The sequence below is a fragment of the Coptis chinensis genome, chromosome 3, assembly GCF_015680905.1.
Source record: "Coptis chinensis isolate HL-2020 chromosome 3, ASM1568090v1, whole genome shotgun sequence".
NCBI classification, from domain to species: domain Eukaryota; kingdom Viridiplantae; phylum Streptophyta; class Magnoliopsida; order Ranunculales; family Ranunculaceae; genus Coptis; species Coptis chinensis.
Window position 1 is genome coordinate 11,670,688 of NC_141458.1, and position 18,246 is coordinate 11,688,933.

General features: G+C 36.4%; 2 protein-coding genes and 2 pseudogenes across 3 annotated transcripts; 2 read left to right on the forward strand and 2 right to left on the reverse strand.

Moving 5' to 3' along the window:
• Positions 1–4,210: 4,210 nt before the first annotated feature.
• On the forward strand, positions 4,211–4,983 carry LOC147507941 (cytochrome P450 71A1 pseudogene; annotated as a pseudogene).
• Positions 4,931–6,032, forward strand: LOC147507942 (cytochrome P450 71A1-like). Of its 2 annotated transcripts, none has more exons than XM_086600587.1 (2): positions 4,931–5,047; positions 5,257–6,032. In XM_086600587.1, the coding sequence occupies exon 2, from the start codon at positions 5,260–5,262 to the stop codon at positions 5,857–5,859; it is 600 nt and encodes a 199-aa protein (XP_086456713.1). In that variant the 5' UTR covers positions 4,931–5,047; positions 5,257–5,259; the 3' UTR covers positions 5,860–6,032. The 2 variants fall into 2 exon arrangements, with proteins under 2 accessions (XP_086456713.1, XP_086456714.1); XM_086600588.1 differs by having other exon boundaries at positions 5,019–5,156.
• A 1,447-nt stretch (positions 6,033–7,479) lies between these two features.
• LOC147507943 (uncharacterized) lies at positions 7,480–10,174 on the reverse strand. The gene is given in 6 exon segments (XM_086600589.1): positions 7,480–7,993; positions 8,483–8,554; positions 8,647–8,726; positions 8,841–9,146; positions 9,148–9,633; positions 9,728–10,174. Coding segments are annotated over 6 exon segments (1,623 nt in total). The 5' UTR covers positions 10,052–10,174; the 3' UTR covers positions 7,480–7,638.
• A 5,324-nt stretch (positions 10,175–15,498) lies between these two features.
• On the reverse strand, positions 15,499–17,163 carry LOC147507944 (uncharacterized; annotated as a pseudogene).
• Positions 17,164–18,246: the final 1,083 nt, after the last annotated feature.

Here is an 18,246-nt window from a genome sequence, read left to right on the forward strand (position 1 = left end):
CCTTGAGCATATCCTCATTGAATTTGGGAGGAAGGTCATGTACATAAATATACCTTCCTCCACACGGATCACTCTTATTCTCTATCGCTTTCAGCGCTTTCATAAACTGAAAACTCTCTCCTTCACTCGATCTTTCTTATTCAACTCTTTACCAACCCTAACTTCCGGAACTCCATCTACCCGACTCTTGGAAACTAGACCTTTCATAGTAGTTTCAGATTATCGGCCGAACCTCGAAACACGAAACTTATCAATGAACTCATTTTTACGGATTAGTAGAAGGCGGAAGCTTAACCGGAATCATCAGCGGAACCATTACCAAGTACAACAAAATGGAAATAAAACAACAAGAACCAAAACATGACAATCACCGGCTCCTTTTTGATGATAATTCCGGCCGGTGATTGTACTACTCTCTTCAAAGAACAAGATCAACAACACTTTTCAAGCCAACCGGATGAAAAAGCGTTGGCGGCGGCGATGCGAGATTCTCGAGCCTACTAGAAACTTTTCTCTAAGACACTTCAAATCCACATCGAGTTTCATAACACACATTCAACACACACTCAACAGATTCATAATAGATAACCGAAAAAATTCAACAGATTCATAACAGATTCTTAACAGATAACCGAAAAAATTCAACAGATAACAGATTCAACAGATTCATAACATATTCTTAACAGATAACCGAAAAAATTCAACAGATAACAGATTCAACAGATTCATAACATATTCTTAACAGATAACCGAAAAAAATTCAATGTAACGTGATTCAATGATTCATAACATATTCTTAACAGATAACCGAGCAGTTAGACCATCCTCTTCAAAACCATCAAAAGCACCATATCACCTTAATTAGGTATTTGATAATATAGATAACCACTAAAAGCATACACACCAACAACAACCTCAAAATGAGCATGCCGATCCAGTGAATAAATGAATCAGTATTTATCTTCCTTATAAAAATGGAAACTTCACTTTCGATTCCGAGTCGCAGAAAAGAATTTGTGGATGGAGTTAGTGTCTTTGAAAGGCGACGAATAACTTCCATAATTTATCTCATCCTCCCATATAAAATATCTACATCTATGTTCTATCGGTAAATGATATGTATTTCTTGCGCCAAATGAAAAACGCCGTTCGTTCAGATTCAACTCGGTTCTTGAAGTTCTATGGAATACGGTGCTTCCACATAATGGACACTTGCTCTTATTCATGGATGTAGAAATACTACGAAAGTTTAAAAGGCGATTACTATAAAATTCAACACGGACTAGCATGACAAAGGGAGACTACACGATTGATTTGAAAGTAATAAAATTTATTTCGATAAATTTGCCAATACAAATTTGCTTCGGAATCAATATGCCTTAAAATTTCATAAATATATAGCATTTGGAGTTAAATAATTTGGTACATAAGCGTGCAATATAATAATTTCACTTAAAGTTTTATTTCATGATTAGCAATTTTCATGCTATTCAGATTGAATCCTATATGAGGATTGAGTGATTGACCATATCTAATAATCAACAATGCCAACATGGAATGAAAGAGAAGTTGGTTTGACTCAAAACCGTTGAAGTCCATTCAGCGAACAAAGTTTTTCTTATCTACCAAACCAAAAAATTTCAACAAGTGAGAAGACCGACACAAGTCCCACAAAAGAAAAAGAATAATAGCTTTATTAGTAGAACAAAAGAGAGAGAAGAACATTGATATCAAAGCTTCGAAAAGTACCAAAACAAGGGAAGTAACTAACCTGAAAAAAGCAAGCTTGCGATGACGGAGATGTCGAGTGGGATGCGGATGGGGGTGATCAATTTGGAGTTTAGAGTGTGGAGTTTTTTGGAGTTTGGTTTTGGTTTGAATTTGGAGTTTGGAGTTTGAACTGTTTGAAAGAAGGTTTGTAAACAAAAATTGTGTTTTGTGTTTTGTTGGTTCGCGGGTGGGCTTGAAGGCGTGAACGATAGTATGTCACTCTAAGTATGTAACGCTAAGAATGTCATCCTAGCCTAACCGATATATATATATATATATATATATATATATATATATATATATATATATATATATATATATATATATATATATATATATATATATATACAAGACTCTTAGGCGGACGTCGTTTCTGGACTTTAGTTAAAACCGAAATTTCAAAATATAATCTCATGAAGGGTTTTCTCAAAACTCTCTCACTTTCAGCTCCCTCTTTCCTATTCTCTCTCCAACTTCTTTTTTCCACGGACAAAGTCAGCTCTAGTTTTTTTTTCTACAAAAAGCGTTAATAACCATGTCTTCTTCTTCTTCTCTTCATGTTATTCAACTTCACGATGCAAAAGTACTTATAGAGAAAGAACAAATAAAGTTTGAAAAAAAAGCTATGGATAGTAATGAAGAAATGATCTTTTTCTTTTCTTTGAAGAGATGGCCAGAGATCTTCATTCAACATTGAAACACCGCAAATTCTCTTTCTCAACTTTACTCTCAATCTACTAGTATGCAAAGATGCATCTTTGAATTTCGGGAAAAACATGCATTGGTAATATATGATTTTAAAACTAATGGAGTTACATTTTATTTCGATTTCTCTTTTAGTTATGTATCCAAATTATGATTTTTTCTTGCATGTGCACTTGATTTAGATGTATTGAAGTTTTCTTTTTCGATAATAGGATGAATGGGGTTATGTTGTATCTTTACGCGGCTTGCATGGTAGAGGTTTGTTTGAGTATGATTTGATTGGTTAGTCGATTGCCTGTATTGAAAAATGCTTGGTTTTGAATATGGTTTTTATATGGGATATTGAAATGAAATATTTATATATCTGATCTTGATTACTTGACATTATATAATTGAGTTGATTAATTAAGTCAATCTAAATTTCTCATTTATTTGTTGATTCATCTCAAGGCTTAGTCTTGATCAATTGTTGTAGTCAATCGGTTGTTATAATGCTATTAATTGATAGAGAAATCTTTTCTTATTTTTGTTGTCTTGGCGGTGAGGCGGTAAAGCAAGTCCAATGTAGATGGAGAGCTTTCTTTTGATTAGGTTGATTGGGTTATGGTGGCCTTAGTTTATCCGACTCCTAAGGCATGCTTTTGATTGAAAGTAATTCAAATTGCTTTCATGGTCTTTTCTTTGTTATAGATAGTTGTGGATACATGTGATTCTGCTAGATTTTGTCTGTAATTAACGAGAACACTTGTAGCTTGATTGTGTTAAATGGATATGATCGGTTCATAACCGTTGTCGCCAATGTTTTCAATTGAATTAAATTTACACTCTTTTGTCGTTTTAATGGCCTAGCTAGTTGTTACATTTAAATCCCCAAGTTCTTGGCACAGATTTGGAATTAGTGGTTATCTTACTGTACTTGAACTTAGAGTCTGACACGTAAAGGCGTTATACCGTAATAATTTGGTCAAAGATCCTAGAACAATAACGACCTAATTTGTACGTAAAATATTTGTTCTCCATGGAGGGGAGTTTCAAAAGTCAGTAAGAGAGGAACACTTACCTTCTCGATGAAGTCCCAACCAATTTCCTATTCAAAAAAATTGTTTAGTAGAATATATAGAAGATGAATATGAATCATGTTGTTCTCAGACCATTTTCAATTAATATTTTTCATGTGGTTTTGTTGTTCTCATTTTTGGAAACTTTTTATGGGTTTTTGGATTTAATATATACTTATGTTTGACTAATTAAAAATGGCAAAGTGATTTTTGTTATCTCTACTACTTATAAACAGGGTGGGGGCAGTTAGCCGAATACGCTGTCTTCGGTTATATTCGTTCGGTCTTTCGTGACGCCCCTGTTTCTTATTTTTTTGAGCCCGTTTTGTTTTTTTTTTCTTCTTATGTTCGGTTGGCCCACCTCAAACAAATATGAGAAAGAGACCGTAAAAAAATATGAGATGAGAGAGAGAGGCGACGTGCCCAAGGCTAGTATTAGTAGGATTACAGAACGTAGAATGTGATTTAGTAGTTTACTCTTGACAAGTTTTTGTAAGAGTAGAGCTTAATGTTCTCACTGGTCACGTACATCAGTGAGTTAAGTGCAAAAATCGTTTACATAATAATGGCGCTACCATCTATGGTGCTAGAATGGTTTGAAAACCAGCAAAGAACAGGTTTTAGCCATCCAGCATCCCTCTCTTTTTGTCTCTTCTTCACTCTCGTCTCTTTACTTTGGTTCAATCGAGTTCAGTGGCAAGGTCTACTAAGTTACCTCCTGCTCCACCAAAACTTCCCATTATTGGACACCTTCACTGCCTTGGTACGCTGCCGCACCGATCCCTTGAAGCTCTCTCCCGAAAGTATGGCTCATTGATGCTATTGCATCTGGGCTATACACCAACTCTAGTGGTATCATCAGCCGATATGGGTAGAGAAATCATGAAAACACACGATGGTATATTTGCAAATAGGCCAATTACAACAGCAGCGAAGGAGTTTCTATATGGTGGTAAAGATGTGGCGTTTGCACCACATGGTGAATACTGGAGACAAGTGAGAAAGATGTGTGTTATAGATCTTTTGAGCGTCAAGCGCGTGCGTTCTTTCAGATTTGTTAGGGACGAAGAAATACGCAATATGGCTCACAAGATTAAACAGGCATGTGACATGAGAAGGGATGTCAATTTAAGTGACTTGATTGCGGGTGTCACCAATAATGTTATTTCAAGGGTAGCTTTAGGTAGGAGTTTTGAAGGAGAGCATGGGAGGAGTGAATATTCAGAGTTGACCAAAGATGTTATGCAACTCTTTGGAAAGTTTAGCATGGAGGATATGTTCCCTTCTCTGGGATGGGTTGATGTGCTCACTGGGCTTAAGAGAAAAAATGAGAAAGACTTCTAAGGCAATGCATCAATTCTTAAATGAAGTAGTGGAGGAGCATCTGATGGCAAAAAGGATGAGGCTGATGAAGCAGATCAAAAAGGACTTGGTAGATCTTTTTGCTTGAATATGCTGAAGGTTCATCGTCAAAGATCGAATTTACTCGAGAAAATCTTAGATCAGTTATACTGGTAAGAATCTCTAGGATGCTATCTCAACTATTAAACCAGCAGAGAATCTCAAGCTGTGCTCATTGATTCGAGAACTGAGCCACTTAATTTGACAATCATAGCAAGAAAAGTAATTTACTTCTATTAACTATTACCGAGTTAGTGTAAACCTTGTATTTTAACTGAATATATTTAAGTCTATAACCAATCTTCATCATTCCCGTTTGCAGGACATGTTTGTTGCCGGAACTGATACTACATACACAACTTTAGAGTGGGCAATGGCTGAACTTATCAATCACCCGGATGTGATGAAGAAAGTACAAGAAGAAGTACGAAGAGTCGCTGGAAAAAATCCTACAGTCTACGAAAATGATATAAGTGAAATGGAGTACTTCAATTGTGTGATTAAAGAGACTCTTAGGTTGCATCCTCCTGTTGTCTTGTCCCTCCCAAGAGTATCTACCACAAGTGTAATCATAGAAGGTTACCATATTTCTGCTAAAACAAGAGTAATAATCAATATATGGGCAATATCAAGGGATCCCAAAATATGGGATAAACCAGATGCTTTTATCCCAGAGAGGTTTCTCAAAAATCCAATTGATTTCAAAGGTAAAGATTTTGAATACATCCCCTTTGGAGCTGGTCGAAGAGTTTGTCCTGGAATTTCATTTGGCATCGCATCTGTTGAATCCATTCTAGCTAATCTCTTACATAGATTTGACTGGGAACTGCCAAACAAGATGGATATAGACATGACCGAAGATTTTGGACTTAGTGTTAACCTCAAATATCCTCTTCATCTGGTTCCAGTTTCTCACTTTTCTTAGTATTGCTACCTGCCTACCAGGTGTTCCTTATTTGTTGTTGTATTTGTTTTCTTTTTGTTTTTGTAGAACCCGGCCAACTGGAGCTTCCGTAAACATAATTGCTATTGAACTACTAGTAATTGCAGCTTTGGTTCAGGCATTATCGTTATATATATCCAAATTTCTTTAGTGTCTGTGTGGATATTCCAAGTCCGGAGTCTCAAAAGCTGGCGTTCGTGAAATCCAGTTTAATTCTGACGCTGCCGGCCTCCATATCTTTTCACCTTCAAACTCATTCACCAATTTAGAGTAAGTCCAATATTTTGCTGAGCCAATGTGGAAGAATCCACTATATGTTATGTACCCTCATGTCAATTGGATCATCTGGATGCGAGGATTTTTGCCATGTAGATAATCATCGGCTCCTGGCCAAGACATTTCTGACCATGTCTTAGAGTTTTTCATATGTGAAGGGTGCGCCAGTTGGGGCAGTCCATTTTGTCATAATCTGAATATCAGAGATTTGAGCGAGGATGATCACTGGTTGCAAAGATCTTTCTCATGTAGATAATCCTCTGCTCCTGGCCAAGACATGACCATGTCATAAAAGTTTTTCATATGTGAAGAGCGCATGGTTGGGGCTATCCACTGTCCATTTTGTCATAATGCCTGTGGATTTACAAGTGTTTCTCTGAAGTCTTTTCACTTAAATTGCCTGGCCTTGAGACTTGCTTGGCAGTGGTCTATTTGTTTTTTTTTTTAATTTTTTATCGCTAGAAGGTCTATTCGTGCTTGCTTCTGTGTGGATTATAAAAAAAATATTTCTTATAATTTAGTAATATGTTTGAAAAACTTTTTTTAAGAGGCTACTTAGTCCCGTTGTATATATCTTGGAAGAAACTAATCTGAACTTCACCATCGCTGACTGTCTTTAGTGGCTACTGGCTAGCCACTAGCTAGCAATCACTAGTATTATAGTATATCCACAGGCACATGATGAAATGTGTATCTTGACAAAATAAGGAATAAAAGGTGTTCATACACTTAAAGTATCTAAATACAGGAAACATGCTATGTACTACTATTGTTGGAACAGCTTAATCAAATTCACTTCATCCAAAACAAGAACTTCCTTCTCATTATCTTCTCGCAATCATAGTCTAGATAAATCAGCCTTTGGACTCCAGAGGCTACTTAGTCCCGTTGTATATATCTTGGAAGAAACTAATCTGAACTTCACCATCGTTGACTGTCTTTAGTGGCTACTGGCTAGCCACTAGCTAGCAATCACTAGTATTATAGTATATCCACAGGCACATGATGAAATGTGTATCTTGACAAAATAAGGAATAAAAGGTGTTCATACACTTAAAGTATCTAAATACAGGAAACATGCTATGTACTACTATTGTTGGAACAGCTTAATCAAATTCACTTCATCCAAAACAAGAACTTCCTTCTCATTATCTTCTCGCAATCATTGTCTAGATAAATCAGCCTTTGGACTCCAGAGGCTACTTAGTCCGTTGTATATATCTTGGAAGAAACTAATCTGAACTTCACCATCGTTGACTGTCTTTAGTGGCTACTGGCTAGCCACTAGCTAGCAATCACTAGTATTATAGTATATCCACAGGCACATGATGAAATGTGTATCTTGACAAAATAAGGAATAAAAGGTGTTCATACACTTAAAGTATCTAAATACAGGAAACATGCTATGTACTACTATTGTTGGAAGAGCTTAATCAAATTCACTTCATCCAAAACAAGAACTTCCTTCTCATTATCTTCTCGCAATCATAGTCTAGATAAATCAGCCTTTGGACTCCAGAAAGGATTGTAATCGTGGGAGAAAGCTGACTCAGATCTCAAATTATCTCCATCACTCCCACTTAAGAAGCTACTGGGAGCAAACCATTTAGTGCTACTGCCGTTAGTAGTATAGTTAGTCGTGAAGGCAGACGACTGATCTTGACTAGCAAAGAGATTAGGATGATAGTTCTCACTGTTGTCATCGAAAGAAACCCATCTTGTAGAATCTTCTTGCTTATCTCTAGTGCCTTGTCTCAAATTCTCCATCTCACCAACATGATCCTTGAATTCCTTTTTCACCACATCTAGGACAACGTCACCATACCTGTCGCACCATGACCTGAAACCAACAGTATTTGTTTCTTCATTCAGTTGGTAACAAATATATTCTTAATCAAATTCAGTTCATATGAAAGTCCAATTGCTTCATTGCAGTTGGTTAAAAAGTAATTTTCCTAACACATTAAACAACGACATCCCTTTGTCCAAAACCAATCCATTTGATTAAAACCATAGGTCTTTCAAACGAAATCCATGACTGAAAATTGCTTAATGATCATTACTTTATCAACGTCATTATTTTTCGTTTGTGCATATAAATGAGAAAATGTGTTGAACATTGGCCTGCCTCAGAATTATGTTTGATATTTCCTCTGGTCTCTCAAAAACTGGTATACCTTGTTAAATTTGTGAAAATTATATGACAATATGACATGCTTGTGTTGGTATTTGTGTGATAGTAAGTAACTCTTTAGCACAAATGATACATCCATAAAACAGATTAAACTTGCCCAAAAAGTAATTTATAGTATAAGCGGAAGTTGCGTACTTGGGAAAAAACTTTTTCAGGTCTGCTTTATCGACGGGAAGCCTTGTTGAAATTGCTTCAATCTGATCGTTCCTGATGAAAACACGGACAGACGCTAAGTAACAATAATGGAGAAATACATATATCAATACACTGTACGTGGAAGTAAAGAGCTAAACATTTACGAGAATTGTAGGTTCGGGTTCTTTGTGCATAGTTCTGTTTGGATTCTCGACAGCTCTTTCTTTATGTTCTCTCCAAGTACCTTCAAAAAAAATGTGCAACAGCCCAAAATCAGGTTGATGAAATTCCTATACAAGTTTAAAGAACATATGAAACTCGGTAAGAATTTGAATAAAGTTTTGTGATAGGACCTAACCTTGTCGATAAAGAAATCGGAAGCAGAACCATCAGAATGAATCTTCTTCTTAATCAGTTTAGTGTCGGGGCCTTCGCCAATGGGGCTAGAAACAAGGTGGCAAGTGGTTGTAGAAACTTGGTCATCTGATCTTTCCCCCAAGGGCAGTGGAGCCGCTTCATCTTCCGAATCATTTTTTTTCCATTTCTTTAGTCCATCAAATCCCCATTGCTTCTTAGCCGATTTAGCCCCTCTTTCTTCAGGACCAGGAACATTATTCTCACTCCCATTTCCTTCTCTTTGAAACAAAGTACTAAACGGTTTTTTTCTTCACTTTCTCAGTACTACCCCTCTCCTTCTCAACCTGAATAGGTTGCAGTGGTGTGCTTTCAGGCATAAGGATTGACGCGGTTTCACTTTCTTTTGCCTTCATTGGCACTCCCCAATATGAGTTCTCTTTGCCAGCTTCATTTGCATTTGAATGGTTGCCAGCTTCTATCCCCATTTTCGCCTTGTGTTTACTAGATTTATGAGGCGAGACGAAATTAATCATGGAAGCTGCTCCCTTAATCCGTTTCATTGGAGATCTATGCTTTGACTTTTTGTTAGATTCCAAGTTCTCCTTATCCATCAAACATTCTTCATCTTTGAAATCAATATTAGACCATTCTTCTTCTGAATTCTCCGCAATCTGCCCTGCTACAATTACATCTCTAGCCTCAATTTCAGCTCCTTGAACTGCAAGTCTCTGTAACAAAGGCCTTTTCGAAGAATGATACTCATCAACCGAAATACATTTCGCGTAAAGTAGCTCCTAAACAACAAAATCATCCAAAAGACTGAATCTCACAAACCAAAATGAAAAACAAAATGGAAACTCAGCTGCCAAAGTTCAGTAAGGCTATTACCTGTAAGAAAATTAACTTATCTCTGATAATTGTGAGCTGTTCTTGATCTGCAGGTGACGCGATGAGCGTGTCCAGAAGATGGGACCGATACGCCCAGACATCTTTTTCTGGTACCATTCCTTCCTTGTGAAGTCCTATTAAGTTCAAGATCCTGTGGAAGGATTCTTGTTGCCATTTGAGATTCTCTGATTGCTGTTTGGAAAGCTTTTTCTCGGCAGTGGGTAAGCCTCGCTTTTTTAAAGAGAAGGGAAGAATGTTTTTGCATAGAGAAGTGATTGTATCATGGAGAGAAGAGTAGTAAGTTGGTGTGTAAGTGTAGACCATTTTCTAGCTTGTGTTCTTAGATCCTGTGAAACTGATGGATTCAAAGAGAGCTTTAGATGGTTGTGAATTGAGCTGCAGCGTTTTGATTTCAGAAATGTAGTTGAAAATGGCTTTTTTTGCTAAAGGAGTATAGAACTTTGAATTTAAATGCTCGCAACGGTAACTAGAACTAGCCGTTGTGGTCTTGTTCTCTTCTACGTAGTGGCGGGCCTGACCCGAGCCCAGATTGGAACCTTAATGGGTTGGGCTTAGACTAAGTTGAATTCTGCACTATCAAGCCGACGCTCTGGAATCTGGATGCAATCATCTTAGTGTATAGATCATCTGTGCACAAAATCAAATTATTCTGAACCAAATGCTGTCTCCAATTGACGGTGAAATCAAATGGTCCACACTAACGTTTATTTTGGTAAAATTTTCATATATGTAAAAGTTTTAGTGGAAATGTATTATATTTTATGTAGTTGGAAGATCGTGCCCTCACAAAGTTATCAAAATCAAATGTAGTTGAAGTGTGGTGGTAACTATGATGAGTTTGTTTCCATGCCCAGTCTTTGGAACCCCTCCGTTCATCCGCTGTACACTTGTACATAGTGCTTGAATTCATGGACAAGATTTTCTCTGTAATGTTGATAAGTTCCCATGTTAAAATGCACCTGAAGGCAATACATGTCCAACTTTCAATGTTCTGATTTCACTGCCGTTTGAATACATGGACGAGTGATTGGGCTTTATGCTCGAAGATACAGTATTACAGTATATGTAAGGTACACGTATTGAATCATTGATGTTTATGGATTACATGAACAGCATATAATTCTAAAGAATTACAGGCAAAGATGTAATTCTGCTTCAAAAGTCCCTAATAACCCTGCATTTAAACTTGTGTTACTTCGTTATCAGAGAAAAAAATACGCAAAGAGTTACTTTTCACAACAGGGCTAATTCAGTCAGGATAGAAAATCACATGTTAGAAACTTCCCTTTCGCACACACGAAAAAAGTAGTTAAAACTTCCTAACGATTTTGATTCTCTGACACCAGATAGTGGGAAGCGGAAATTTGTTACAACTAAGCGTAGCAAGAATCTACATACCCAATCTTACCCTACTGCCACATGGCGTGATAACATAAAGTAGTAAATCAAAATGAAAAGAGCTTTATGTTAAGAGAGGGTGCATCATAATGAAAAAAAACAGTGAGGTAGCAAAAAACAATTAGCACACCACTCTCTTTCTTTTAAGACCCAGCAGAGCAAAGAATACACACACACTCTCTGTTTCATTCCAAGAAGAAGAAGAAGAAAGCAAGAAAAGGAGCAAAGCAAATAATATATCAGGTTATTATTTTGAAACCCAAGCTCGCTTCAGTTTTCATATACAATGCATGTGTTTACTTATATAAACTTTCTTTTCTTTTTGATGTAAATAAGTTTTTTCTTCACTTGCTTGTTGTATTAATATTCAATGTGCTGCAAAAATGAGTTTGGGTATGTAAATAAAAAAAATGAGTAAAGAACTTTGCTCTTATATATTGGTTTCATCTAGCTTATTTGGTGTACGTTTATGTGAAATGAATGAAGTTCATACTTGTAGTAAGCTATTTGTTAAGTATGAGGAACCGAATGTAGTCTTAAAGTTCATTGCCTGGCATGATATATATATGTTTGATATATACCGAGGTACCTTAACACAATTCCTTAATTACGTTCCTTGTTTGAATTGAAATATGTTTGGTTGGTTGGAGTCATATATGGAGGTTTGAAGGCTGATGGGGATTTTTATTTTTTATTTTTATGAGATAGTCTATGTAACTAATTTCTACCTTCTGGTCATTTAGTTTGTTCGTCCGGAAGAAAGGGATGGCCATTTCGTATCGATACATCAGAAATGAAGTTGGTTCAGTCGGAAGGTTCATCCTCTGGTTCTGGTTAGCAGGATACATAATTACTCTTGTGCCTTATCCAACCAAGATTTCACCAGATCCATCAGCAATGGTCATCTCAATGTTTGTCATCAAACTCTTGTGGACGATTGGTTTTGGGATGTACCTACCTCTAGTTGGATTTCTGTTGGCATATTATTCAGGGGACATACTAAGAAAACTGTTAGGACTGTTGAATTCTGAGTATGTGCACAATCATCATAATCATACATGGCTTTTTGGTGTTGGAGTTTATGGAGTTAGTAGTTGGGTTGAATCACATTCGTCTACTGTCGTCCTAGTTTGTATCTCACTTTTGCTATGTGCAATCATATCTACTATAATGTCTGAACTGGATGTGGATACTAGTGGATTTACTGAAGGTGTCTTAATTGCGTATATGGGAATTTTTGGTGGCAATCATCATTCAAAGTTCAAAGTTGGAGCTGTTATCTTCTTTGCATTGTACGCTAAAGTAAGTGTTTCCTTTGCTGTTCAATTACTACTTTTGTGTAGCTGCTTTAGAACTTTCTTTTACAGCTCAAAATTCGTGCAGGCCAGTGAGTCCATCTTGAAGCGTTTGCTGGTGCATTGGAAGTGGGTTTACTTGCAGGATAATAGTGATGCTAGTCACATTGAAGAGTTCAGGACCTGGCCAACCTCCCATCCTTATCCTCGCCGTGTGCATACAGAGTAGGCAATATGTTCTTGAAGTTAGAAATGCATACAGAGAAGTAAATGGATGAGATCGATACTGTTTTACTCATACTCATTGGTAACACATACCAGCGTAGCAGTTTTAGTTTTGAGTATTATTCCAACTGTTAATGACTCTTGAGAGCTGTTTTGTTTTGCTTTTAGTTTTCCTTTTAGACTAATCTCCTACTTGCAAGCTACAGCCTACATGTGAAAGTTTCTTTTTAATCAGTCATCGAAAATAATTGATATCATTGGTATATTTAGCCCAAGGATGCTAGTTTTATTTCTGATTCGAATGACTCCTTTGCCTTCATGAATCGTGCATGTGGGCTGTGGCCGAGCTAGGGGGCAGATGCATGCCACTTAATTTCTTACAGACTTTCCTATACTGCAGTATGCCATTTTCCTATATTGCTACCGCAGTGTTAATTTCTCACAACTTAACACTGGTTTGGCATTTTGCCACCATATGCAAAATAAAATGTTCACACCGGTGTAGCGAGCTAGGGACACTTAACCATTGTCTCTACTCTCATTGGTAGCCAACTTTAGGTTCCGAAAAAAAAATTTGTTAAATATAATTATGGATTTATGGTTCGTGCCAAATATCTTTCTCAAAGATTACCACGTTAATTGACTTGACTATACAAGTGTTAGAATCAAAAACTGGGGAAAAGTTGGTACCAGCAAGCAGCAATCTTAATTATATGACTACATATTATAGCTGATAGAGCACGGTTTTTAAATTTGATAAAATGGAATAGATCACGTTTTCATCCCAATTTCAGAGCGTTTTCTACCATGGTGTGATAAAATGAAGACGAGATCTTAAAACAGTATTATCGTCGTGGTTGTATAAAATGAATAAGAGGTCTAATAGGTTGCCAAGTGTTTAGTGATCAATCTCATGACGACCTCTGTATGGCCTTGTTTCCCTTAACACTGGAATGAGATCGAAAACACCAACCACTAAGAAAAAGCCTATGCACTTATCTGGGAAGCTCAAGCGGCTCTTTTTACTCATCAACTCAGACACTCAGTTGTTAAATTCTAGGTCAATATCGATCACTTTCCTCAAAATTACCATTACTAACCAAAACTGCAAGGTTGTAATGGGGACATGAATTCCATGTTGATGTTGTGGTAGAAACCTAAAGGAACAACTGAAAGAACACGCTGACCAACGGAAAAAGATGACGTACTAGGCATCATCATCTTAGGTAGAGTTGAACGCCTCAACTGATTCATAATGAGTTAATAGACTAAAAGAATTAGCAAGCTAAGTTTAAATTACGGATAATCATATATGAACAGGCCATTCTATACTACTACGATCGATTAATGATAATGCTAATAAGTGATAAAAGAAAGTATAGTATCAGGCTATCAGCATACCGGCATACCCTCCTGTTCACGTTTTGATGTTTTGCTGCTGCTTCTTCGACAATAATACTCTCTCAACCTCACGTTCTAAAAACATACATCTTTCTCTAACTTGCTCTATTCCTTTCTTTAAACCATCCACCCTCTGATCCATCTGTGTTTCCCAAACTCGAAGTTTCGGAATAACAGGCTTTGACTCAACAGCAACCACAGGTTTAGAGAAACTAGGATTTTCTTCAGGGTATTTATTGTATTGGAAAGCAAAGAACGGTATCAAAACATAAAGAGAATGTACGATGACGACTTTCCATAAGGGTTTTCCTTTTCTTTGGGCACTCGTGGGAAATCTCCACTGTTTCACATCTTCAAAGAAATATTTCATCGGTTTTTCGTGGTCTTTGAACCTTTTAGAAGCTGATTCGCCCTTGCTACTATTACTTGAAGAATCACCACCATCCCCAAAACAAGACGTCTTTCCGTTTCTCCTTCTTACTTTGCCTTCTTCATTCAACATTCTTCTTCTTCAAAAAATTGCAATCTGAAAAGAAAACCCTAGGTCTCCTTATATATGTTCATTATCCCCAAGCCGATCCATGGAATATCAACATATACCGCAAATTTCAAAGAGACCGACAAACGTCAAAGTCAATCACTCAATCCCGAAGAAGTTTGGGCATGCAGGCATCCAGCCTTGCCAAATTTGACGTACCACTTTCGTGTAATTTGACACAATTTGCCAATTGCAATAAACATCTATCAGATAATTTTGCACGGTTGCAACGATACAACTTTGTTTGTTGTATAATCCATAACCTATTTGTTGGTAACAGGAAAATATGCTCAAGTCCAATTAGTACCAACCAAAACAAAACTAGAGGACCAATGTCCTTATGTCCTAGCTATCATTAGTTGTAATGTAATTGGTTTATTTAATAGGATCCATTTTCTAGTGTACGTGGGTTATATCGATGATAATTTGGAGCAATAGAATCACAAGCAATAGTTGAGGGCATGTCTAAAGCTATCGAGTTAGGATGGCGCAATATATGGGTGGAATCTGATTCTACCGCAGCAGTAAATGTCTTTCACTCAGACAAGCTAGGTACATTTGAAGGTGAAGTCATAATGGAACAAATTGAAGACTTGAGCAACTATAATGGTGACAAGCACTTGGAGAGAAGTGAACTTTGGAGAGGATTAGTGCGTAAAGAAAGGTGCTACACTCCCACTTGGCTAGAAACAGGGGCGGCCCTGAGTTTTGGGGGGCCCTAGGCGAGATCCTAAAGTGTGGCCTCTGCCGATAAATGATGAAAAATACATAAGCCAATTTTTTTTTCTTATTTGATAAAAAATTAAGTCCAAATTCCTTCGTACTCTTACGAAATCAAATGTGTGCTTAACATCAACAAATTCACACCAAAGTTCAATTACAAAAACTAAGCACTACTGAAAAGCTAGTCTTCTTACATTTCTAGCTGCAAAATCACTAATTAAGTCTTTATAATCAAGTTTTTCTACTAAAGACTTTTTAATAGATAACATAGCTAATCCATTTAATCTTTCTTGAGATATGTTCGATCGAAGGTAAGATTTGATCAATTTCAGCTTTGAAAAACTTCTTTCTGCAGATGCGATAGTAACTGGTATAGTCAACAAAATTCTGTATGCAACCCAAACATTTGAAAACAATTATCCCGTGACTTCAAATAATTTAGCACGTCCATTGCTTTCTTTGTGTTATTTGGTAAAAGTTTTCTCATGATTCTTAACTCTAAAAATAAATCTATCCCGTCAATATTAGAAACACCGTCATGCTTCAAAAACTCTTCAAGATTAATGCAAGAAGTCTTTAAGTTATTTATATATGCAACCTTTAACTTCTCTAAATCAAACAAGAACCTAAAAAATTTCTCATACACTTCGAACTGCTCAAATCTACTCTTGAATGAAGAAAGAGCTTGGTCGACTATGAATAAGAAGAAGTTACCTCGAAATGATTATTCAGTTGATTGTGTCACTTCTTCACTAACGTTCTCGTCGAACTGTTTTTTTCTGCGAATGGTCTGCCTTTCATGAAAAACTGGTTGAATTTCCATCATAGTTGCAATATCCTTAGCTTATGTCATGGTTGCTTCGAATCCAGTTTCTCTATACTTCTCAAAAACATAAATAAGTCTTTTCATTTCATGTATGGCCACATCGATCTGCATGTCTTCAGTTTGAAAGTTTTTGCTAACATAGTTAACAACAAAAAGTAAATAATCCCAAATTACCATGGCAAGCAAAAACTCAAAACTCTTAATTTCATGTATCGCTAGTGACTCAGTTTCACTCTTTGTTTTATGATCGTCACTGTTTTTAGCCAAGTAAACCAACGCATCTCTTATTTTTGGAGCTTGATGTCTAACTGCACGAACACTGTCTACGCGACTCTCCCAGCGTGTTGCTGACAACGACTTTTAGTGAGAGACCTGACTTGGGCTTCACATCTTTCACATGATCTTTAAACACTTTCCACCTCTTTGTGGAAGACAAAAATAATGAATAGATTCGCTGAACCACTCCAAAAAAAGATATAGCTCTTGAACAAGAGCTAGCCATATCACAAAGAGCAAGATTCAGCCTATGACAACCACATGGGGTTTATAAGGCTCTAGGGTTTATTTCAAGTAGTCTACTTTGAAATCCTTTGAGTTTTCCTTTCATATTAGATCCATTGTCATAACCCTGCCCTATTATATCACCCATATCAAGGTCAAGAGTGTTCTAAATATTTTTGAGTGTATCAAAGAGGCCTAGTCCTTATGTGTCATTCACCTTCAAAAATCCTAAAAAAAACTCTTCAACCTTTGGGCAACTTGATGTAACATCTACAAATCGAATCACAAGCGACATTTGCTCTTCATGACTAATATCCGGTGTACAATCAAGTATTCTTGAAAAGTACACGGCTTCTTTGATTTTCTGGACAATGGCTTTCTTCACCTCACTTGCTAACAACTCTATCGACTCATTTTGGATCTTGTGGCTAAGATAATGATAATGGATTTCTTTACTTTGAATGCACCGAATGTGCTCTTTCAGTATTGGATCAAATTCAGCAATCATTTCGATTAAACTTAAAAAAAATCTCATTATTCTCATCATAAATCTTCTCATTCTTCCCACGAAAAGCCAAATTACCTTTAGCAAGTGCTTTCACTAAAGCAAGTATTCATAGTAACACTTGCCGCCAATGTTCTCTCTCTTTGTTGATTTCTTCTTGCAATTTTTTGTCAATTGTTTTATTCTTGTCAAATCTCTTCATTAGTTCATACCAACTATTCCAATAAAGAAGATGCTCTGGAGATGATTGATGCTCTGAAAGCCTTCTACTTAGGTTATGCCAGTCACAATACCCTTCACTGTCTAATTGAGAAGTGTTCGTGTGTTGCTTGAACAACTTAGAACAAAAACAAAAGACCCTGTCCAAAGAAACAGAATATACGAGTGATAAAAGTAAAAAGCCACGTTTCTATCCTATGAATAATTATTTATGTCAGGAATAAGAAAGCTAGTTATTCTACTCTTTTGATCAAAGTTCTACTCTCGTTTATCATGCGATATGGTGGAGTAAAGAATTCGTTCTACTCCTAGTTTTTTAGGCGTAATAATTTCACTAAATTAACAATTCTATAATATCAATAAGAGCATTTGATTAAATTATACTAATATAGTGAAAATAGCTCATTACGATATGCTAATTTATACTATGGCAATTTGATTATAAGATGTGAATGAGAGGAGAGGTATTAGGGGGATTTGATTTCACCTTGATTAAAACTTAATAGGCTAGCATAGAATTGTTGTAATTCTAATCTTTATATTTTCACATAAAGGTTGTGTCTTTTTAATCCCTAATTATTCATGGCAATCTCTACAAACTAATAATTAGTATGAGAGACAATTTAAACCCATTCTCATGGTGAATTAACTACCTTCTAGTGTGGAATAGATTACTACAACTTATTCTACACCAACACATCAAGTCTTCATCAAGGCTTTATCAAACCCCTCTAATGGAGGTTTAGCTATGAATCATGAGACTTTCATAATTAAAAGAATAAGAAGAAGAATAGACATAATTGAAACAATATAAATAACTTGGCTTTATTAATGGTGATTAGGCTAATAAAACAATAATTATGGTTT

Coding starts and splice junctions, on each gene's coding strand:
- LOC147507942 (XM_086600587.1), top strand. CDS start 5,260: ATGTTTGTTGCCGGAACTGATACTACATACACAACTTTAGAGTGGGCA.